The 24,582-nt window shown below is 42.6% G+C and overlaps 1 protein-coding gene across 2 annotated transcripts in view; it reads right to left on the reverse strand.

The window, feature by feature from the left end:
- Window positions 1-24,582, reverse strand: part of NEGR1 (neuronal growth regulator 1) — a 573,510-nt gene that overhangs the window by 152,313 nt on the left and 396,615 nt on the right. For both annotated transcript variants that reach the window (XM_081866559.1, XM_081866558.1), the window contains exon 4: window positions 2,026-2,151. In XM_081866559.1, the coding sequence (XP_081722685.1) occupies window positions 2,026-2,151 (126 nt within the window). The remainder of the gene's footprint in view (window positions 1-2,025; window positions 2,152-24,582) is intronic.

Here is a 24,582-nt window from a genome sequence, read left to right on the forward strand (position 1 = left end):
TAGTTCATCAGCACTGACTACCCCTGATCTAGCGTCACCAACATGCATGGCACTCTATACAGCAAGAACAAAAAGAGGAGAGGGGAAGGCAGGCCTAAGAAGTCACCACCCTGAGATGATTAGTTGTTAAGGGGGAGGAAGGGAAAAAGAGGAAAACAGAGTAAAAGAATGTAGAGGAAAAAGGAAATTAGAAGAAAGGGAAGCAAAGGATGAAAATGAAACTGAACAGAACTTGTGGCTCTCTAGACCAGTGTTTCACAACCTTGTGCCTCCAGCTGTTTTTGGACTACAATTCCCATCATCCCTTGCCACTGGTCTTGCTAGTCAGGGATGATGGGAGTTGTAGTTCAAAAACAGCTGGAGGCACAAGGTTGGGAAACACTGCTCTAGACTACAACTCCCATCAGCCCCAGCCAGCATCACCCAAAGACAGGGATATGAAAAGCTGTGGTCAATCAACATCTCCAATTTACTTCTCTAGTCCACTTTTCCTCCAAGAAGCTCAATAAAGCCCCCTTTTTAATTTGCCACAAACATTCCCTCTGAGGTAAGTTGGGTTGAAATAGAGAACAACTGGCCCAAGGTCACACAGTAGGTTTCAGGGCTGAGTAAAGCCTATAGCCCTCTCTCTGCCGGAGCCGATCCCCTGCCCAACTCCCACTGTGGGAATGGAGGAGAAACAATCACTACTCACCCACTCCCTTGGGGGCCCTTCTCCTTCTAGGGTCACCTAATTCCCATGGTGGGATGGCAAAGATAGCATTGTGATGAGCAGCCTCCACCTGCCCCTGCTCACTCTAGGCCTCTCTTTCTCTATTAGCCTTGGTGCCTTCTGCACTTATGTGCATCTCCAAGATCACATATCCATCCTATCCTCCTTGAATTCCATACAACATGCAAGTTTCATGGGAAAGGGTTGCAGCTCCGTGGGAGAGGATCTGGTTTCCATGCAGAAGATACAAGGCTTGATCTCTGGCATGGCTAGGTAGGGATGGGGAGCATCTTGCATGAAATTTTGGAGAGCTACTGCCAGACAGTGTAGACAGGAGTTTCCCAAACTTGGGTCTCCAACTATTTTCAGGCTACAGCCCCCATCATTCCTGACCACTGGTCCTGCTAGCTAGGATTGATGGATCTTCAGCTGTTTTTTGGACTACAACTCCCAAAGTTGGGAAACCCTAGTGTAGACAATACTGAGCTAGATGGACCAGTGGTCTGAATTAGCATAGGGCAGCTTCCCATGTTCCTATGAGACAAGGGAGTAACCTCCATTGTTCTGGCAATGGAGCTGCAATTCCACACGATGCTGCTTCTGGCAGGAAGGCAAAATTGTGTTTCCATCATCTGAGCAGGAATCCCCACTTGCAGCTTCTCTGCCACCTCCTTTGAGGCTGTTAACTTAGCTGTCTGTATTGCACCACTTCCATTGCCTGGAATCTGCATTCTCCCTTGCACAGGAAAGCAAGAGAAGAAAACATCAGGGTGGAGTCTATTAAATAGTTAAATAGCCATGTGTGTTGGGTGCCTGTGTAGGGTGGAGCATGAACAGATAAAAGCTAGAAACTAACTTCAGATCTCTTGCCTGAGGCACTCAAACATGGGGAGAAAGCCTTGAAAATGTGCAGTTTCCCCCCTTTCTCATTAACCAGTTTCACCTTTTCCACAAGGTACTGATTTTGGCAGGAACTCAAAGCCAGAAACTGTCTGTTAACAATGAAACAAAACGAAACACACAGAAACACACATATATAACATTTTAAAGCTACTAGCTACTCTCTGACTGCTGTCATTTATATCATGGACTTTAGCCACCAGTATGATCCAATTAGTGATTTTAATCAAATTCTGTAACATATTTCAAATTTTCTAGCAAATTTCCAGGTTCCTGAACAACCTGGCACTTGGAATTCATATTAGACTTGTATGTAACTTAAAACAGCTGCAACAACCCAAACCGCACACAAACACACCAAAACCCCATGCACATTGTGACAGAGAATCAAATCGAGTGGATTTTGAGCATACCTGATGGAGAGATATGTCTCCAAGAAATGGAAGGGTCTGGTTTCCCTGTAGCCAAGCAGGCCAGCGTGACGTTACTTCCTTCATTCACCACAATGTCATTTGAGATATGACTTATCTTTGGAGAAACTGAAACGACACAATAAAACCCAGTTAAAGATTTCCTTAATCTGGGAAACCACTAGAGATGTCATTAAAGATGCAATACTGATATCATTAGAATCCAGCTTCATCCCAGACAAGAGTCACCCTTGCTCCGCAATGCGCTATGCAAGGTTAAGTTTATATGTCCATTTTCTATAGGGAAATATCTCTACAAAGTAGCACCTCTGCATACACACACAGAAATACATTTCCTTGATAGTTATTAGCTGATACAACATTCAGGCTGCAATTCTAAACGCACTTACCTGGAAGTAAGTCCCACCAAACTTAACAAGGAATGCCTATGTACATGGCACTGAATTTTGGAACATCACTATGAAAAACCTAGTAGGTTAATATTCCATTTATATTTCATCTTTCTTCGCCCATTATATCATTGCAACAACCATGAGAGATAAGAACATATGAGAATGGCTCAGACCAATGGCCTATCTTGTCCAGCATTCTATTCTTACAGTAGCCAACCAGATTCCTGTAGGAAGCCAAGAAGCTGAACCTGTCTGCTATAGCACCCTCTGTTAAGTTTGACATTGACTAGTATTCAGAGGCACATTTCTCCTTACACTGAAGGTAATATATAGTCTTTATGACAAGAAGCCATTGGGTAGCTTAAGCCAGCACTGGATTTAGGGTAGTGCTGGTGGTTTCCCTGCAACAGGGCACAAAGCAGAGTGCAAAATGCAAAATGCAAAATGATGATGATGATGATATCTAAATTTATACATTCTTAATGGTGGTTATTTGGCTTGTTATACTATGTATCTTTTCACCATCAAACTCCAGAAGTAGGTTTACAATAGTAAAAACAGTAATAAAAACAAAAGTCCTAAATGTAATTCCAATTCATTTAAAATAAAACAATACAATACAATAAATCACACCAAGAACAGCATAGGCAACAGCATCATCCTCACAGACCTGCTAATCCGGGAAAGCTTTGGCTTGTTACAGGAAGACTGCAAAGGAGCTCATCCCTTTGATTTCTTGAGGATGAGCATGAGCACTTCATAAAGCAGGTGCCACTATTAAGAAGGCCTTGTTCCTTGCAAATAAAAATTGTGGCAGTCATGTTCTTTGCAGATATTAAGCTGTTTCAAGTGATTTGTGGGCTGTGCTGTGCAGCTGTATTTATTTGCAATAAACCCTCCTGCACCAATTATTCTAGGTTTAGTGCACTGCTTGCGAAGAGATATTACTATGGGGACCAATTTATGAAACATTGTGTTTTTTGGGAACCCAAATGTCAGTTCCAGCAGATGAACCAGGACTGGAACTCCTGAATCTGAACAGCTTTGTCCTCTCTCTCCTGTCTTCAGCACTTTGCTTCTCTCAGCCTCTTGTTTAGTCTCTTTGGAGAACCCAGTTCTGCAGCAAAACCTTTCCTGAGCCACTTAGCCTCTCCTTAATTGCTCTTCTACTGCCGCCCGAGTTATTCCCACTGTACCTGCATTACTCACTTATTAATCCCTCATGAATATCCCCAGCCCTTTGTTTTTTGCATCAGATTGCAAACCCTCTAGATAGGAATGTATGTGTGATATCTTGCACAATGTTGGAGGGAATGATGAGAAACTCACTTGCCCCTCACAATTACACTCATGTCAGAATGACTCATAATATAAGTCAAGTGATTTTGTTGTTTTCCAGTAAGCAAAAACCTAAAACAAGAACTGGCAAAGTACCTGGAAATGATCATTATATGTCAGTAGCACCTGCTCCAGGTACTACCTCTTGCTGCTTATGGATGACTCTTTCTTGCATGACTCAGAAATACTCTGGTTCTGCACACTCACATGGAGTTTGTATGGAAGCTAGGTATCACGAAACAGCCACATTGCGGCGACAGGTTTCTGTCCCTTATCAGGCAATTCAATATCAGGAAGGATTGTGTACCTCTTAAACCACATTCACACCATATATTTAAAGCACTATGGTACTACTTTAAACAGTCATGGCTTCCCCCCAAACAACCACCTTGGGAGCAGAGCCGGGGCGGGAGAGTGCTAGAGCCCTGTCTGGTCGAGTTGCATAGAATCAATTTCAATCCGTTACCCCCCGAGGATGTGGACAGGCTGCTTGGCTAATAAAAGCAAGCCAGGAAGGGCTGGGCAATGGGCTCTGTGGGGTGGTGAATGCTTCCCTCTGTGAGGGAGCGTTCCCAGACCCGCTGAAAGAGGCGGTCGTTAAACCACTTCTTAAAAAACATATTTAGACCCGGCCACTATGGCCAACTATTGCCCAGTCTCAAATCTTCCATTCTTGGGCAAGATGATTGAGCGGGTGGTTGCTGAACAACTCCAGGCACGCCTGGAGGATGCAGACCATTTGGATCCCTTCCAGTTGGGATTCAGGCCTCATAATGGGACTGAAACTGCCTTGGTCGCGCTGGTTGATGATCTCTGGCAGGCTAGGGACAAAGGTGAGAGCTGTTTCCTAGTTCTGCTGGATCTCTCAGCAGCTTTTGATACAATTGACCATAACATCCTTCTGGACAGTCTAGAGGAGCTGGGAGAACTATTATACAGTGGTTCCACTCCTTCCTCCTGGGCCGTGTCCAGAAAGTGGTGTTGGGGGGGAAATGATCTATAAGGGAAATGATCTATAATGAAATTAAGAAAATCCTTAAGTGGACATTTGTAAAGAAACCAGAGGCTTTTCTCTTGGGCATGGTAGGCCAAATGGTTCCAAAGAAAGATAGAACATTCTTTATGTACGCAACAACAGCAGCAAGAATTCTTTTGGCGAAGTATTGGAAGACTAAAGAATTACCTACTCTGGAAGAATGGCAGACCAAGGTGACTGAATTTATGGGACTGGCAGAGATGACCGGCAGAATCCGTGACCAGAGGAGAGAGACAGTGGAAGAAGACTGGAAAAAATTCAAAATCTATCTTAAAAATTGTTGTAAAATTTTGGAATGTTAAGATGTCAAGGGATTGGATATAAAGAATTACGGCTGTAAAAATTGAAATTTAAAAAAAACTTTAAAGAGAATTAAATATAAAAAGGGATGAAGGATTGCTAAAAAATTTTAAAATAAGGATGCAGTGAAGGGGAGGTTTGGGGAAGTCGTGTTATGTTTGTCTGTTTTTTGTTTATGTTGTAAAATTAATAAAAATTATTTTTTAAAAAAACAGAAAGTGGTGTTGGGGGATGAGTGTTCAGAACCCTGGGCCCTCACTTGTGGGGTGCCTCAGGGTTCCGTCCTCTCCCCCATGCTTTTCATCTACATGAAACTGCTGGGAGAGATCATCAGGGGGTTTGGACTGGGTGTCCATCAATATGCGGATGATACCCAGCTCTACCTCTCTTTTAAATCAGAACCAGTGAAGGCAGTGAAGGTCCTGGGTGAGTGCCTGGAGGTGGTTAGAGGATGGATGGCGGCTAATGGATTGAGGTTCAGTCCTGATAAGACAGAAGTACTGTTTGTGGGGGACGGGGGCGGGCTGATGTGGAGGAATCCCTGGTCCTGAAAGGGGTAACTGTACCCCTGAAGGACCAGGTGCACAGCCTGGGAGTCATTTTGGACTCACAGCTGTCCATGGAGGCGCAGGTCAATTCTGTATCCAGGGCAGCTGTCTACCAGCTCCACCTGGTATGCAGGCTGAGACCCTACCTGCCCACGGACTGTCTCGCCAGAGTGGTGCATGCTCTAGTTATCTCTCGCTTGGACTACTGCAATGTGCTCTACGTGGGGCTACCTTTGAAGGTGACCCGGAAACTACAACTAATCCAGAATGTGGCAGCTAGACTGGTGACTGGGGGCAACCGCCGAGACCATATAACACTTGTCCTGGAAGACGTACATTGGCTCCCAGTACGTTTCCGAGCACAATTCAAAGTGTTGGTGTTGACCTTTAAAGCCCTAAATGGCCTCGGCCCAGTATACCTGAAGGAGCGTCTCCACCCCCATCGTTCAGCCCAGACACTGAGACCCAGCACCGAGGGCCTTCTGGCAGTTCCCTCACTGTTAGAAGTAAAGCTACAGGGAACCCGGCAGAGGGCCTTCTCGGTAGTGGCGCCCGTCCTGTGGAATGCCTTTCCACCAGATGTCAAAGAGATAAACAACTACCTGACATTTAGAAGACATCTGAAGGCAGCCCTGTTTAGGGAAGTTTTTAATGTGTGACATTTTGATGTATTTTTAATCTTTGTTGGAAACCACCCAGAGTGGCTAGGGAAACCCAGTCAGATGGGTGGGGCATAAATAAATAAATAAATAAATAAATAAATAAATAATATTCTGAAAGCTGCAGTTTGTTCCCTGTGAAGAGGGATTGATTGTTAAACCACTCTGGGAACTGTAGCTTGGGGAGCGGAATTGGGTTTCCCTAACAACTCTCTGCACCCTTAATGAATTACAGCTCCCATTATTCTTTGGGGAAAGACGTATCTGTTTAAAGTGGTATCATACTACTTTAAATTAATGGTGTGAATGTAGCCTCAGAGCGTTGCTTTGGGTTATAAGAGGTACTGAGAGAGAAAAATGGGGGGAAAGCTGAATGAAAATATCTGCTTTGTTTTCATGTCTCTTTCTGGAGTACAATAATTACCTGTTTGAACATTAGAAATATTCATTTCTTGTCTCTTGAACTATCAGTTTTATTACTTGCATACCCTCCAGCATTCCTCAGATGGAACATTTTCACTCCCCACCCCCAACTGACCCTCCTTGACGCCCCATTTTTGCCCGTCTTCTTCCACAGAGCATGTCCTTCAGAAGAAAGGCGAGGACCACCACACCAATAGGACACAGCACACATGCCCTCCACTGTCTGGAGGAAACCCCTTAATCCCAGTCTTATTTCATTATCTAGGACACACACACAGAGCAATAAATATATTTTAGAGAGGGGAAAGATTAGACACAGACACACAAAGCATTTTTTTTTTAAAAAAATCAAGACTCCTTGTGCTCCACTTTGCTCCCCCTTTCTTCCTGCCAGGGCAACTCTGCCCTCTGCCTGCCTTGGTGGATGAAGCTTCTTGTCCTCCTCACCGGCTCTCCAGCAGTCACTACAAGCTGCCCAAGGGAGGATTCTGGCAGCAGTGGCCCTGGAGAGGCCCTGGAATGCTCCCTTGCTTCTGCTGCTGCTGCTGCTGCTCAGAACAAGTGATGGCTCATCCTCTTCCCTGAGCTTGGCAGCAGTGGCGCAGGCATGAAAAATAAAAACATTCCAGGATCAAATCAGAAGCCAAGATGGCTTTCATATTTCCAAGACTGTCCCTGGAAAACCAGGACACTAGGAGAGTATGTACTTACATGTCAGCATCACCTAAGCGATGAATTTCTACAAACAAGACACCTGACTACAGGATATGCTTGAGTCCCCACTCACGTAACTGCTATGAAACTTCAATAATATTTCCACTAGGTGTTCTTTGTGACATGTTAGCAAGCAATATTAGCTTACACAGATTCCTTTCCCTTATGTGCCTTAAAGACCTTTCTTTCCTATATTGGGGGATAGGAATGAAGCAGAGGTACTGTGTGTGGATGAACAACTGTCTTAACCATGTTGGAAGATACTGATTAAGCTAGGAGGTCACAGGTAAAAGGTACACATTGCACTGAGAGGATACAGCATAAATCAAAATGATTTCAGTTCATATTCTCATTTTCCCTCTTATTATTTCTACAAGATTGTAGGCAACAATCCAATCCTGAGGCAAAGATATTGAGCAGACTGTTTAGGCAACAAAAACTTTCAAGGTTCATTTAAACTAAGTGAAACAAAGCATTAGGCACCAGAACAGAGACTTCTGGGATCACACTATCAACCAGACCTACATCTCCACCTTGTATATTTTAATCTGAGTCAGAAAATGATGTGGGGCCTTGTAATGCCTTGTTTATGATGATCAAAGAACACCAGAAGCTTTAGCAAGCCTCACTGGCATTTCTTCTTGGTGTTTAATCATAGCAGTTGTGGTTGGTATTTTAGCAATTGTAACAGGAGCCTCTAATCCTTATTACGTAACTCGCAGCTTTGAAGTTTAGCAGTCTGTCCTCACATCAATCAGGAACTGCCCGTTTGTCCTTTTTCACCTATCATTTATGAATTCCAGAGTTGGAAATGAATGCCTCCCCAGAAATCTCAAGGGGATGACAAGATTAAAACTCAAATTGTTAGTAATCATGTTTTGGCGTGGTTCTGATGCTTTGCATGTACATTCAGGGGATAACAAAACAAAGCAAAAGCCCTGTAATGATATGTATCGGGTCGCATTGGTCAAACAGCTCTATAAAAATTACATAGTGGCAGAATCGATAAAAATAATTCCGACTAGCTCTCTTCACAAGAGCTGCTGCAAGACTGCACGGACGAACACCAATCAATTCGAGGCAGACTTCCAGGATGGAGGGAGCACATGGAATGTTTATTGAACCTGGCCTAGGGACATCACATGCCTACTATTGCATCCTTGAAAAGCAACTCTTCAGCATTTTCTTTTCTTTTTCTTTTCTAGGTATATAAAAAGCAACTCTGCTTCTCACTAGCTAGGAGGGAAGTCGCTCCAGATTGTTTCCAAGATATGGGAGGCAGTTTAAAAACAAAAAAAGAAAAAGAAACACTTCCTGTTTATTTCTACAATACAAATTATTTTCATGTGGGCACAATTTCAGCTATTGATTTTTCCCAAGGAGACTTAACATTTCCAGTGCAGCATAACAGCGGATGACACAGTAAACACTCAAGAGGAATCATGCTGTGGGCAACATCACTTTGGAGCCCCTAGCAGCCCAGAGTTTAGATGGTTTCCAGGTTCAGGCAGGCAATCAGTGCTTTCAGCATGCAGAAATGTGGGCTATGTCTTATTTTCTTTACTGCCCTTACTCTACACTTTCCACACAATGCAATATCTATGTTTCTTCTTCCTCTTTCTTCTTTTTAAAATTTGTAAACTGCCCTTCACCTGAAGATCGCAGGGCAGTTAACAACATAAAAATACAAAATGAGAACATAAAATACATAACAAAAACAAACCAATAACCACCCTCTCATAAATACATTCAAAAGGCCATAGAATGTTAAGCAGCCCAAGGCCTGGTTACAGAGAAGCGTTTTCACCTTGCACCAAAAGATACGTAATGAAGGTTAAAGGTCAGCCTCCCCGGGGAGCGCATTCCACAAGCAGGGAGCTATCACAGCAAATACCCATTCTCGTGTTGCCGCACTCTGGACCTCTCATGTTAGAGGCACATGGAGAAGGGCCTCACAAGGCAGACCCTCCAAGTGTCCCTATTTTCCAGGGACAGTCCCAGTTTTACAAAAGCCATTGCGGTTTCTGATTTGATCCCAGAATGTCCCACTTCCCCTTAGGTTGTCCCTATTTTCATCAAAGAAATCTTTGAAGGTATGGAGTTATCCAATCCATCAGCCATCTGAAGGCAGCCCTTTATAGCAAAGTTTTCTTAATGTTCAATGTTTTATTATGTTTATATATATATCTATATTGGAAGCCACCCAGAGCGGCTGGGACAACCTAGTCAGATGGATGGGGTATAAATAGTAAAATTATTATTATAGAATAGGACACCCCTATTTTCATTGGAGAAATGTTGGAGGGTATGACATGTGGTCGTAGGTTCCAGGCTAGTTCAGATTGGGAGAGGCAGTCCTTGAGGTATGGCGGTCCTGAGCCATTTAAGGCTTTATGGATCAAAACCAGCACTTTGAATTGGACCAAGAAACTAATTGGCAACCAGTGCAGTCAGGCAGGATTGGTGTAATATGATCAAATCGTTTTGCCCCAGTGAGCAACCTAGCTGCCAAATTCTGCACCAGCTGAAGTTTCTGAACTGACTTCAGAGGCAGCCCCATATATAACATGCGGGGGGCAGGGAGGGAACTGCAAAGGATCCCCAAGAAGCAGGCATTCCAAAGGCCATAAAAAGCAGGCGCAATTTTGGAAGCGCTGACTCCATCGGTATAAAGGATGCTCTGTGCTGTGGCTTTGATTGAGACACAATATCTGTTTATTGTACAGCTGTGATTCTAATCAAACAGTGTTGGCAGTGACTGCCTTGGAAGGCCACAGAGCAGCTCATCCACAAATGGGTGAAAAGCAAGCTGTATCCATTTGCAGACAGCCAGTGGATTCTGCTCCAGGCGATTGGGACAGTGTCTCTGTTTGGAGTGAGGGAAATTTTGAATTTATTTTACTTTTGAGTATGGTTTGTGACACACAGTTTGTGAGCAAGCATCAGCATGGATAGATTTTTTTAAAAATTAAAATAATTGGGTTTAGAGCACCAGAGGTTATACAACTGCACAGCAGATTGACAGCCAACAGGTACAGTGTTTGGACTGTGCACCTGTTGAATTTCTGCCTGTTAGGCAACGGCTATTTTATTTTATTTATTTTATAAGGCACAGGGAAGAAGAAAAAACAATTAAAAGGAAGTTGGCAATCCTGGTCAAATGAATCAACCTGGATCGTGTGATCATCATCTGAGGCCTTTTTTCATGTGCCTCCTCTGTCCAGAGGGTGGTAACATGAGAGTGGACCTTTTCTATGGTGGCTCACCATTTGTGGAATGCTCACCCCAAGGAAGTTTGCCTGATACCTTCATTGCATATCTTTAGGCACCAGGCAAAAACTTTTTCTCCTCCTCCTAGGCCTTTGGCTAATTAAACAAACTATGGCCTATACCTCTAAGGGTCCATTTCCATATTAGCTTTACAGCATGTTTTCCAGGGGAGGCAATGATAGTAGAAGAAGAAGCTAGAGCAAAGACTGGAACCCGTGGTCCCCAAGATACTGTTGGATTACAACTCCTGTCAACCCCAGCCAGAATGGCAAGTGGGCAGCGAAGATGTGAGCTGCAGTTGCAGCATCTGTTTTTTTTAAAAAAATAATTTTTTATTAATTTTCCAATTTTTAACACTAAACAACAACAACACACAAACATCAACAAATACGAACACACACACAAAATATCATTTCTTAACCTCATTTTCATACGCCTCGTTTCTCGGACTTCCCCATACCTCACCCTTTTTGCATCCTTATTTTACAGTTTTTCAACAACCCTTTTTGCCAATTAAATTTAAACTCATTGTCATTCTCAATTTCACCTTAAATCATCAAACAGTTTTAGCTGCAATTCTGCGTCTTCCTTCCCCTTGACATTTTATCACTCCTCTATTTTACAACAGTTCTTAAGATATAGTTTAAACTTTTTCCAATCTTCCTCCACTGTCTCTTTCTCTTGGTCGCGGATTCTGCCGGTCATTTCTGCCAGTCCCATAAAGTCAATCACTTTCGTCTGCCATTCTTCCAGTGTGGGTAATTCTTGTGTCTTCCAATACTTTGCTAGAAGAATCCTTGCTGCTGTAGTGGCGTACATAAAGAAAATCTTATCCCTCTTTGAAACCAATTGGCCAACCATGCCCAGGAGAAATGCCTCCGGTTTCTTTTGAAAAGTACATTTAAGTACCTTCTTAATTTCATTATAAATCATTTCCCAGAAGGCCTTAATCCTTGGGCCTGTCCACCAAAGGTGAAAGAAGGTACCTTCGGCTTCATTACATTTCCAACATTTATTATTGGGCAAATGGTAAATCTTCGCGAGCTTGACTGGGGTCATGTACCACCTGTAAATCATTTTCATAATATTTTCTTTTAAGGCATTACATGCCGTAAATTTAGTACCGGTGGTCCATAACTGTTCCCAGTCCGCAAGCATAATGTCATGACCTATGTCCTGTGCCCATTTAATCATAGCTGACTTAACAGTTTCATCTATTGTATTCCACTTCAGCAATAGGTTATACATTCTTGATAAATTCTTAGTATTGGGTTCTAACAATTCTGTCTCTAGTTTCGATTTCTCCACCTGGAAACCAATTTTCCTGTCTTGTTTAAAAGTCTCCATTATTTGATAATAATGGAGCCAATCTCGTACTTTAGACTTTATTTTCTCATAGCTCTGTAGTTTAAATTTACCACTTTCTTGTTCTAAAATTTCAAAATATTTTGGCCATTTAGGTTCCATGTTAAGTTTCTTCACCTCCTTAGCTTCCATAGGTGATAGCCACCTAGGAGTTTTATTTTCCAGCAAATCCTTATATCGAATCCAAACGTTATATAATGCTTTTCTGACAATATGGTTTTTAAAACCCTTATGAACTTTAACCTTGTCATACCATATATATGCATGCCAACCAAACCTATTGTCAAATCCTTCCAAATCCAACGTGTCTGCATTCTCAAGAAGTAGCCAGTCTTTCAGCCAGCAGAAAGCTGCCGATTCATAGTACAGTCTTAAGTCCGGCAGGGCAAACCCCCCTCTTTCTTTTGCATCAGTAAGTATCTTAAATTTTATTCTGGGCTTTTTGCCCTGCCAGACAAATTTAGATATATCTTTCTGCCACTTCTTGAAGCAATCTAGTTTATCCACAATTTGTAGTGTCTGAAACAAAAATAACATTCTAGGCAATGATAGTAGAAGAAGAAGCTAGAGCAAAGACTGAAACCCGTGGTCCCCAAGATACCGTTGGATTACAACTCCTGTCAACCCCAGCCAGAATGGCAAGTGGGCAGCGAAGATGTGAGCTGCAGTTGCAGCATCTGGATGGCCACAGGTTCCCCATCCCTGAGCCAGGGTTTGTGCTTCACCCACATACTCCAGAACGTCTGACATTGCTTTTGCAGTGTGGGAAGGAACAGGTCTACAGAAGCTCCCAGACTGCTGAGGTCTGTAAACTCCTTGAGACAGAGAACTGCAAAGTCCCCTGCATACTCATGGCACTACAGTGGTACCTCGGGTTACAGACACGTCAGGTTACAGACTCCACTAACCCAGAAAGAGTACCTCGGGTTAAGAACTTTGCTTCAGGATGAGAACAGAAATTGTGCTCCGGCAGCGCAGCAGCAGCTGGAGGCCCCATTAGCTAAAGTAGTGCTTCAGGTTAAGAACAGCTTCAGGTTAAGAACGGACCTCCAGAACAAATTAAGTTCTTAACCTGAGGTACCACTGTATATAAAATATAATAAAGAATGATAAAAGTTTCTTAGTCAAGCAGCTGGGTTTATAACGATAAGGAGATAGCAGTCCAGAGACTTGAGCTGCCTGAAGAATACAGAAATTGGCCATCCCTGGCAGAACTCCAGAAATGCAGACAGAGAAAATGAAAACATGCGTTTGGCATGTGAGTACGGGATGAAGCAGATGATGCGAGGCAAATGTTTTGTAAGCGATGCAAATCAAAACTGCTGAAAATATAATTGGAATATCATACAGACGGTACAGCCATATCCTTGGATTCTATGTTCACTTTATGGCTATTCTTATTACTATTAGACATAACTTTATTAGTTCCCTGTCTCTGAACAAATACACAGTCGGATACAAACACAAACATTATTAAAAAGGTAATAGATACACACTCGTTGTAGGCAAACAAACACCTGCGACTGAAGTCAGGTGGACTGTACAAATCCCTGCATGAATTTTGCATGCCACTCAGACAGTGGGTTGTATCCAAGACTAGTTCTACTAAGGGGCTTATTTTACTTACTTTACCTCTCTACTTTTCAGACACAGACTGAACTTTAAAGCTCTGGGTCCAAACACACCTTTTTTTTGTGCGCTCCAGAGGTTTCCTGCAAAAAACCCATTAAGACTCTCCTCCCTGCAAGAGAGGGGAGTGGTTGTGGGCGGGAGCCGAGCACCGCCCCTAGCAGGGGGCGTTAGCCCCCTGCCTCCATCTCACCTGGCTGGCGCCCACGCCCCTCGGCGGGCATCCAACCAGGTGCCTGAGAGGGGGCGTGTTCAGCAGCCGTTTGCTGCGGCGCCAGCCTCTCCCCGGCCTCATTCTTCGCCGTCTCGCCGCGAGTCCAAACACACCTTTTTTGTGTGCGCTTCAGAGGTTTCCTGCAAAAAAACCATTATTTACCGCTGCAGCATAGCAAATGGCAATCTGCAGAAAACCTTAATGGACTTTTGTTGCAATTCTGCTTTAAAGAGTGGGTTTCCACAGGGAAAGCTTTGGGGAGAAAAAAGAGCAGTCAGACATGGAGCTCTAAAGTGCAGGCCTGTGGAAAGCACAAGGCCAAAGGTAAGTGCGGATAAGTCCTCTAATTTCTATTAAAGTGGGCAAGACTAACTTAGATTCATTAGTTTGAATTGGTGTGCTCTGACTAGAATACAATCCAGAACTGGTAACAGAAGCTTCTTTGTCTCTTTCTATTGCTAATGAACCCTCCTTGCCACTAACAATTTCCCATAGGGAGGGAAAGGCCCCATTACCTGCCAATGACATGCTCTAAACCTAACCATTATTAGAGGTTAATGTATTATATTCTATGAAGGAACCCAACCCTCCAGTTTACAGCACGAGTTAAGATGCTTAAAACTTCACTCATGGACCAAAAGCACATGGGTACAGATGGGGGATGCCAAAGCAACTGCCACCCCCATTTGTTAAAGTGTACAAGCAGAGCAGAGAAAGCTTGAAAGCCTGACACAATTATGGTAGGGATGGATAGATGGATAAATGAGTCTGTTTCCAGTCTGTATCACATGCACCCAAAAGTCTGCTCCATCCCATTTCCAAAGTAGTCTGTAAATAAACATTTGAATTTAAGTACATCTTTATACATGTCCTTTTACAGTGCAAAACTGTTATCCCTGTCTGCACGGAACTAACTCTTCTTGACTTCAGTGGACCTTATTCCTAGGTGTATAGGACTGAAGACACACACACATCATTTTGAAAGTATTTTGATTCTATTGCTGTGAGCTTGTGACTGCAACTGAACATTCAGAAGCATGAAAGGCAGGGAACAACTAAGACCCAATCAACGTATTAGTTCAGGAACAAATGTGCTGATTTAATCTTGGTTTCTATCTGTCATGCATTACATGATTTGCCTTAAGATTACTCTAATTTAAAAGGGCAAGTTTGATTTGGATTTTCATTAAATAAATGAAAAAAACCCCTCCAACATCCATGAATTTTTAGCACACCCAAAACATGCAAAAGAGAAACTTGTCTTATGTTTTGGATGCTGGGGGTGGGGTGGGGAACAGTTGCAAGAAACTAATGTGATCCCCTGTAGTTGGAAGCTAAAGCAGCTGTAGTACATCTGCTTTTCAATGGACACTCTACCTCCCCACTCTAACCTCCAAGAATTGCCCAGATTATATCATTCACTACACAGGGTCTCCATGCAAAATTCCATACTGATCAGACAAAGAGTCTTGATTTAACAATGAACAGAATTTACAGGCTTTGCAGAATACAGTATTAGGAAAAAATGAAGCAATTGTGGTCACTTTAAAGACTAAGAATTCTGGAGCTGGTTGCCTTTGACCACACATTTACACATAATGTTCAGAATAAAATGCTGAGTCCATAATTCTTTCTTTCCCCATACTCCCAAGAACATTCCTGCTTACCTTTCCCCTTCCTACATTACAGCAACAAAATCCAATATATGTATAGCTTACTAAAACAGTAGAAGTAAGCACAAAGCCTTGTGTATGTGTATGTGTAGGTAAAGGACCCCTATACAGTTAAGTCTAGTCAAAGGCAACTATGGGGTACAGCGCCCATCTCACTTCAGGCCGAGGGAACCAGTGTTTGTCCACAGGCAGCTTTTTCAGGTCATGTGGACAGCATGAGTAAACCACTTCTGGCACAACGGGACACTGTGATGAGTGCCAGAGCACCCAGAAACACCGATCACCTTCCTGCCACTGCGGTAACTATTTATCTACTTGCACTGGTGTGCTTTGCACTGCTGAGTTGGCAGAAACTGGGACAGAGCAACAGGAACTCACCCCGCTGACCTTCTGATCTGCAAGCCCAAGAGGCTCACTGGCTTAGACTACAGCGTTACCTGCTCCCTGATATATATGTACATGTGCATATGTATGTGCAAATTTAGATGGCTTTAAAAGGGATGGGAAGTGAATAGGTAGGTCTCCTAAAAAATCTCAGCACCATTAAGAAACTACATCTCCCAGAATTCTTTAGGGGAAGCCATGACTGTATAGAGTGGTATCGTGGTGCTTTAAATGTGTGGTGTGAATGGAGCCACGGTGTCATTCCATGGAGAAGTGCCAGGAGGAAAGGTATGGCTGCTTTTGTAACCATTCCAAGGGCTGTAAGAAAAGGTCACAAAAAGAGGGAAGATAGTCACTTTGTTAAGGTGATTCACTCCTGACCCACCGTTTCCAGGAGCAGAATTCACTTCCCTCTTCAAAGATCTTCACCCCATTCTGACCAAAAACCTATTCAAATACTGTGGGGAAAACAATACTCAGGCCTTGATTTGCTTCCTGCATCCATTTTTATTTTTTATTTTTAGGGGGGGAAATCACTTAAAAGTGAGGGTTATATTAGATTTGTGCCTAAGGATGATTAAGCCTCCCTCAATTCTCCCTTTTTCATTTTTAAATTAGCAGAAAGAACCTTTGTAAGTAGTTTGGGTGTCAGAAAGAAGCTGAAAGAAAAATATCCGGCTTTTCAATTTCCTAGAACAGCCAAGTATAATATTACTCTGCCTTGCAGTTTGAAATGAGTTTGTACATTTTCCCCAAAATAGAAACATATTTCAAAATATGTCACAATCTAACCCTCAAAGGCCATAATCCACTCTTAACACAGTTCATTTAATGACCTCATAAGGCTTGCATACGTTGCAAAGCATCCTCAAGATTAGAAACATCCAGAAGTATTATTTCCACATAAAAGGATAATTTATTAATCAGATTCCCCATGTAGATCCCTGAAATGAATCCATTACTCTAATTCACTCTGTTAAAATCTATTCTGTGGCAAAGAAAAAACACACACTGAACAGCTGTGACCTATATAGCCCCAAATGAACCAAACTAAATCGATTTGACTTTTTAAAAAAATAAATAAATAACCAAAACCACTCTCATCTTTCAATAAAAAAAACTTGTAAGTTAATAATAATTAAAACTGGAGAAACAAATAGTCAAAATGCAGATTTTTGAAGGACAGCTCTTTATCCTCAACAGTTGCTTCTTATTAAGTAATCCTTTAAGACCCCAAGACATGATACTGTATTATCTGCAATGAATTACTGATGAATGAGCTTTTCCCTACAAGCCCGTGAATAAAATCAACTCCTATTCCTATCATACCGAATTGGCTTAGAGTTGGGGTTATTTAAAGCAGTATTTTATTTCCTAGGCTATTGAAGGAGTTTTGTTTTTGTAGGCATCACAAATGCCATCCCCCTTCAAAATCTGCCTGGCAGAACTGTAGGTTGAAGCTAACAGCATTCTTCTCTATGCAGAGCAGCCTTTGATACAGTGGACCTCTCTGTGAAAGGAAGAATGAAGACCTGGAGGGGGAAGGGGGAATTTGAGGAAACAGTTTCCCCTTCTTTTCCATTAGCAGAGGCCTGGATAAAAGACTCTTCCAGGAACAGGACTCCTCTTTCAGTTCATGAAAGGGCACCAATGGATCCAGTCTCACACCTACAAAGCGTGTTCTCCTTCATGGAGAGCACATGTTGTGGTGGGGGCTAACAAGACACCCACTTTTGCTGGGTGGGAAAAGAGTTTGGCCACCATTATCATTGAGCTTCCTGTTGCTGGGGATATTTAAATGTTGCCATTCTGACAGCCATAGCCTTTAAATACCCTGTGCGCAGCGTTGAGCTTCCTCTTTTCACTGCGCTCATCGGATCACCCGCCCTCCCTCCCTATTTTCAGGTTGTTCGCTTGACCTTGCTATGCCTGTCATGGGGTCGTCTGCTTTTGGGGCAGGGACCCGGTAGGAATTTTGTCGATTTGGCTGATTGGCTGGTGCCATTTGGATTTTGCCTGCTGCGTAGCAAATCGTCACAACTCGTAAGGTTGCGGTTAGGCATTGGTTTAGGAATTGGTTGGTGGAGGGGTATGGATTGACTGTGCCTGCCCCTCCAAAATGCTGCTGCTGCTGCTGCAAGGGTTTTCCATTAAGGGAACCCAGGGGCTCACCATGCTTTTGTCCGAACCCCTGGCAAGGGGCTAGGGACACGCAAGAGCCCCTGGGAGCATTTGGGGAGAGGTGAGGCATGGTACCCAGTCCCGTCTCTCTCCCCAAAATGTTTTCCCTTTCTGACTTCATGGGCGTGTGAATGTCAGTCTTTCCCTGTGCGGGGTCAGATAGTCGCAATCAATGCCTAAGCAACCACTCACATTGCTTGTAATTTTAATAAAGTTGTGGCCAAAATTATGCCAAAAACCTTAAACTAAAAATCATGTGTCAATTGTATTTTATTGGGGGATGTCTTGGGGACCTCAACACGCAACTTTCCAAGAGGCAGGGGAACAAGTGAGGACAGTGGTTGCGTTGCAAGTGCAGATTGCAGATATATCGTAAGTGATGAAACAGGCAGAATTGGCTTTCTTGATCCAGTATAAAAATCTTACAAATGGCTGCATGTCTTTTCGTTTTCCTCATTGTTCACAGGTTCAGACAGCTAAGTTCATTCCAGCTAGCCAAGTATTTGGTGCACCATGTTTTGCCACCTTGCAGAATGAGACCAAAATGACCTCCACACTCACAGTATAAAATGCATGTGCAAGGCTGAGAGCCAATGTGGTGTAGTGATTAGGTGGTTGGATTGGGACCTGAGAGACCAGGGTTCAATTCCCACTTAAGCCATGAAGCTCACTGACTGAACTTGGGCTAGTCACCATCTCACAGCCAAACCTACCTCCCAGGGCTATAGTGAGGATAAAATGAGGAGGCAGAGAACCATGTATTTCATCTTGAGCTACTTGGAGGAGAGGTAGGATATAAATGTAATAATAAATAAAAAATCATTTTTACTTCCTTTAATGTAGGGTTTAATGAGAATAAATGAGATTAAAGGGTATTTAATCTTTGTGTGACACCATTTTATGAGAGAGAGAGAAAATGACTCACTCTTGTGTAACTGATCTTTCAGAAGCTTAATTCCTACAGTCTCCTGTTGTATGCCTGCTGAGTGCTTATAGGTCCTTCTCATTGTGATTAGCTACCTATCAATGAAGGCAAGAGCATGCCAAATGCAGAATTCAAAGCCTGATGGTCAGCTTGCCACAACACTACTTAATTGTTGTGTTCAAATGTCAAAAATACTTGAAATCATTCAAGAGCAACAGTGGAGATGTCCTAAGGCAGCGTTGGGGTCTGTGTATGGGGGTGGGGTACGAAGTACACTAGATGAACAGCAAGCACAACGTCACGGGAATGGCATAGAAGGGGAAAGGTCAGGCTTTTGTAAGATTCAGATTTGGCTCTAACAAGCACAAAATGTGTGCGCTTCACAAAACACCAAACAAGCCTGGAAAGGGAACTCTCAGTAGCCTCGAGCAAGAGCATACTCCGAGCATCCTTTACTCTTCAGGAGCAGGAGTTCCTTTATATAGCTGGAACTGGAAACCAACTCTCTTTCTTTCTTTCCTACCCAAACAGGATAGCAAGGAAGGGAAGATCCGAGGTGTTTGTACAATGGGCCTAACCATTTCATGGTGTGTCTGAGAGCTGCACTCAATTCTGTAGAGAGCAGACCACTAACAGCACAGCTGTGATCTGCACAGCATGCTCATTATTCCCAGTGCATAGCGGGGAAGTATTTTCCTGCGTCTTCATGCAATATTTACTCCTTGTTGTGCTACTTTCAAAAGGTCACATTGCCTTCTCTCAGACCCAGAAGCAAACAACTTGTTCTAATCCCCATGACACTCTTCCTTTTGCACTGGCCGGCATTTTGGCCTGGCCAGCTCAGGAAGACCCAGGTTAAAAGAAAAACCAGACAGAGTCCTAATATAGATAAGGGGATCCACAGGGCTCAAAACTGCTTTGCATCTATCTGCCGTAGCCCTATGCAATAAGTGCAAATGGGCTCATCTTTCACTGGCACACTATGATGCTTCATTTAAATAGCTCGTTTTTAGCTACATGATGAAAATATAGACATTCTACCAAAGCAAGCCTACGATCAAAATTGAGTAATAACACAGCTCCCTTAATGAGCATCATCAGTGTGCTTGGGGTTATTCGGTGCAAGCAGGAGGACATGGATCTGTGCCAGAAAGGGTATGAAATCCAAATTAAAAAAAGAGCACAGAATGTTCAGATAGCTGAGGATGGAAAAGTCGGTATGGAAGATTTTGAGAAGATCCTCAGGGTAGGATATGGTTTAATTAAAAGGATTTGCAGAAAATCTATACTTCTAAATGGTTTGAATATAGTGGAAGGAAATAGTGGACAATATCATGAGAAAATTATCAAAGAGCCATTGGTGTGAACTGACTTTTAAACCACAATAAGAATTTGGAATTTAGTGTGAAAGGCAAGAAGATGTCACCCAAATGGAGCATGTTTCTGAATCACTAGGCAGTGTGCTTTCTACTAACTTGGCTACAAATTCTAGCTAAAATGGCACCTTCATCGATGACATATTTATATCATTACTTCATAGAAATATAGGGAAAATAAGGCAGTTATTTGCATTTTCTTATGAATCAACTTTCCAGATGTTTCCTCCCCCCGAACATAATAAAAAGATAGCATGCAAAATCAATAAAGGAATATGTAAAGAAAAACAGCAAGTGGTGATTGGAGTCCTGGTAACTAGTCTACTGTGTTCAGGGATTTAATATATATCTATATACACACATTCATACATGGAAGAACATTCTACCACATGAACTTCCACCTGCAGTCTGAAATGGTACACTCCAGAAACAGGTTTACCACTTCATCTGCTATTTGTGAGAGGTAAAAAGGTAAAGGACCCCTGGACAGTTAAGTCTAGTCAAAGGCCAGCATTTGTCCACAGCTTTCCAGGTCATGTGGCCAGCATGATTAAACTGCTTCTGGCACAACGGAACACTGTGACGGAAACCAGAGGGCATGGAAGTGGTGTTTACCTTCCCAGTGCAGCGGTACCTATTTATCTACTTGCACATTTTGGGGGTGATTTCAAACTGCTAGGTCGGCAGGAGCTGGAACAGAGCAACGAGAGCTCACTCTGTTGCGGGGATTCAAACCACCAATCTTCTGATCGGCAAGCCCAAGAGGCTCAGTGGTTTAGACCACAGTGCCACCCACGTCCCATAATTTGTGAGAACTACATAATAATGGGGGGGGGGGGACATTCCTCACACACTCATCCAAATTTAAAGTGGTTACATGGTCTGAGCTTCTTAAAATACTTTTCTAATGTAAATACAAATACAACCTGTTAATTACAGCAGGATACATAGTTGCTGCTGTAATTGAAAACAGCAATCAGAGAATAAGCTAGTGCTGCAATTATTATGAAATAGCACGTTAGTGTCCTGGAAGAAGGCAGTGCTCAATGACATTCTTTCTCTCCCCTTTTGTTTTAATTACTTCTGGCAAGAATTTCTGTCTACTGACAGTAACTGTCATGTTCTAAATATCTGCAGGGAATCTAATTTGAATATGAATCACCCAAAAGGAGGAAAAAAATCTGGACATTTTTCAATGTTCATGGATTTGGAGCTATTCATCCAGTTATAGGATTGTTCTACCCAGATCACTAAATCTGTCAATTACAATTACTGTGCTGTATTCCTGGCTTCTGTTCTCAAGAGGTGCAAAGCAGAGAACATTGAACATATTAAACACTGAAGTCCTAGGCACACTTACTAGGGGATAAGCCCCACTGTGTGCAGTGGGTCACTTTTGAGTAAATACACAGAGGTTTTGCCTACTTTACACATAAAGGGTTGGGAGAATGTCCTACCAAAATCAGTATTCCTTCTGAATAAACATGAATAAGATCAGACCTTTAAAACCAATGTGCACTTAAGTGCTTAAGGCTGAAATTCTGGAAGTAGTCCTTACTGAACTCAATGGAATTATTGAGTAGGCATGTCATAGAATCATAGAATCATACAGAGGGTTGGGTTGCAAGTCCCACTGAGCAATTACTCTTGATTAGGTGTGTGTGTGTGTTGTGCCTATAAACTATTTGATTTATGAGTAAGTTGTGAATTTTTTTTGCATGATGTACATGGTGCTAGAATAAACCTATTTTTTCCCTATTTTTGTAACTTTTATAGTAGTTTTGACAGAGATCCCCACATGCTGATCCTCCTGAGATCAGTCCTAGCACAGCAGCAATTAGAGGTGCTGCTAAAATTCAAAACAAGTCCTTCTTCCATCCAAGAAATTTCAATTTTGAATTGATTAAATTCAATATAAATTTCATGTCAGGTGTGTGTCTCATCTCATAAGTTATCTGGATGCAGACAGGGGCAGATCTACTTTGAAACTAATGAAGCTTCAGCTTCAGGGTCCCTAATCCCAGAGGGCCCCCAGAAGCAACTTTAGTGCACATTGCTTAAAAGTTGTGGGTCTAGTGGACCCCATTTGTGTCACACAGCTCAATTTGATTATTATTGTATATATTTTAACAATCCCAAAGTTTGGGAGTCAGTAACACAGATTTTGTAAAGGTGGAACAACTCATGGAACAACTCAGCTGACAAAGATAACAGTGGCCCCCAAAATGTAGGTCTGCCACTCAATGCATAACGACCTACATAAGTGAAAAGGTAACCAAAGGTAATGGGTTGGATTCAAATGGTTGCTTGAGGCCCATGAAACAAGTCAGTCATGACTTAAGTCTGATTGATTCCAGTGAGACCTAAGTTCAGCCTAGTCTAGATCATACCTGTTATAAGCCTGATTTCCAGTATCAAACTGGGGCTCAAAAAGTATTGATTTTGCAAAGTTTCTTCTCATGGAAAAAAACATATACACTACCAGGCACTATGGATCGCTTATCACTGATTCTCTGTACCACCACTGATTGGCGGAGGAAATGCAGACTGATACAGAGCTAGTCATAACTGCCAGGGGTAGTGCATCCCATTTTGCAGCTTGAGGCAAGTGCCACCCTGCCTTGCTGCCCACACCGCTGCCTCCGACACCAGCATCTCACATGTTCTGCAAGATCTCATGCAATTTCACCAAGATTTTTCAGGAAATTGGCATGATCTTGTCCCAAATTGGTGCTGGTGAGCAGCAGCCTCACACTGCCTAATGGCTGCGCCAGCCCTGATAACTGCCATACTTCCTTAACTTGAGTGACTTTTCATTGATGGAACCTGCTGTGTTGCCTCTCTAAGCCAGAGTGGTGCACAATTTATAAAGTCAAATGAGGACTGAAGAGACCCAGTTCCAATTCCTGTTCAGCCATGGAGCTTTCTGGGTGACCTTGGATGGACCATTACTTCTTGGCCTAACCTACATCACAAGGTTGTTGTGAGGATAGAAGTGGGGAAACTGTGTTTAGCTCCTTGGAGGAAAGACAGAATATAAATGTCACAATTCAATTAAATAAATGCTGGTCTGCTGCCTCCCTTCTCCCAGGTACTTGCCCAACCTTGAGCATACTATTTCAGTGCCCCTTTCTTGTAGTCAACTAGGCTGGCAGATGAAAAATGTATTACAAATTACAAGGAATTAATTCTTCACATTAATAGATAATTTCCCAACAGTTTGTGGGCTGCTTTGCTTTTTAAAGCAGAACCAAGGGCACGCTTGATGAAGAAAGTTCATCTTGCTTTCCTTTTTAGCTCATTTGCAGTTAGCACAGTTTTAATATTTGCCGGGGCTTGCAGGGGCTACAGAAATCATTAAATAAATTAATGCATTTTCTAGAGAGCTTCAAATCAATGTGCGGTGGCAAGGGGGACATTAAAATATTGTCATTTCTCCCCTAGGCTCTCCAGTAAGTGGGAGTGTAATTTCCCTTTGCTTCCAAAACTGATAAAGAATGATTCAATAATGAAGGCCTACGGAGTGCAAGCAAAACCCTGCCCTTTTGCAAATGATCTCAAATGTGAGCAGGAGCAATAGAAATAACAGCAGTAGCAACTTGATTTTGATCTCATACTTGGGCAACCAAGGATTTAGTGCTTGCAAGTCATTCTTCGGTCACAGCAGAGTTCATATAAAGAATAATAAAAGCTACAGATCATGGCTACCAATACAAACCAGAAGTGATTACTGTTTATTAACAACGACAATACCTGACACTTAACAGTATTTCATATACGTTATCGTAGTCATCCTTGCAATATCCCTGTAAGATAAACTCAGTATTATTATCTCTGCATTGCAGGTACAGTGGGCTAGAAAGCAAGGAGAAGTGGCTGAGTCTTATCTAAGGTCCTGTGCAAATGTTCATTGGTGGATGGTTGAAAACTGCTCCTCCTGCCCCCCACCCATGATCTCCACACAGCTGAGATTCAATCTACACAGGGATATACAGTGGTACCTTGGTTCTCAATCGCCTCGCTACTCAAACATCTTGGAACCCAAACACTGCAAACCCGGAAGTAAGTGTTCCGGTTTGCAAATGTTTTTTGGAAACCGAACATACTCCGTT

This window comes from Podarcis erhardii (assembly GCF_964252035.2).
Source record: "Podarcis erhardii genome assembly, chromosome: 6".
NCBI lineage: Eukaryota > Metazoa > Chordata > Lepidosauria > Squamata > Lacertidae > Podarcis > Podarcis erhardii.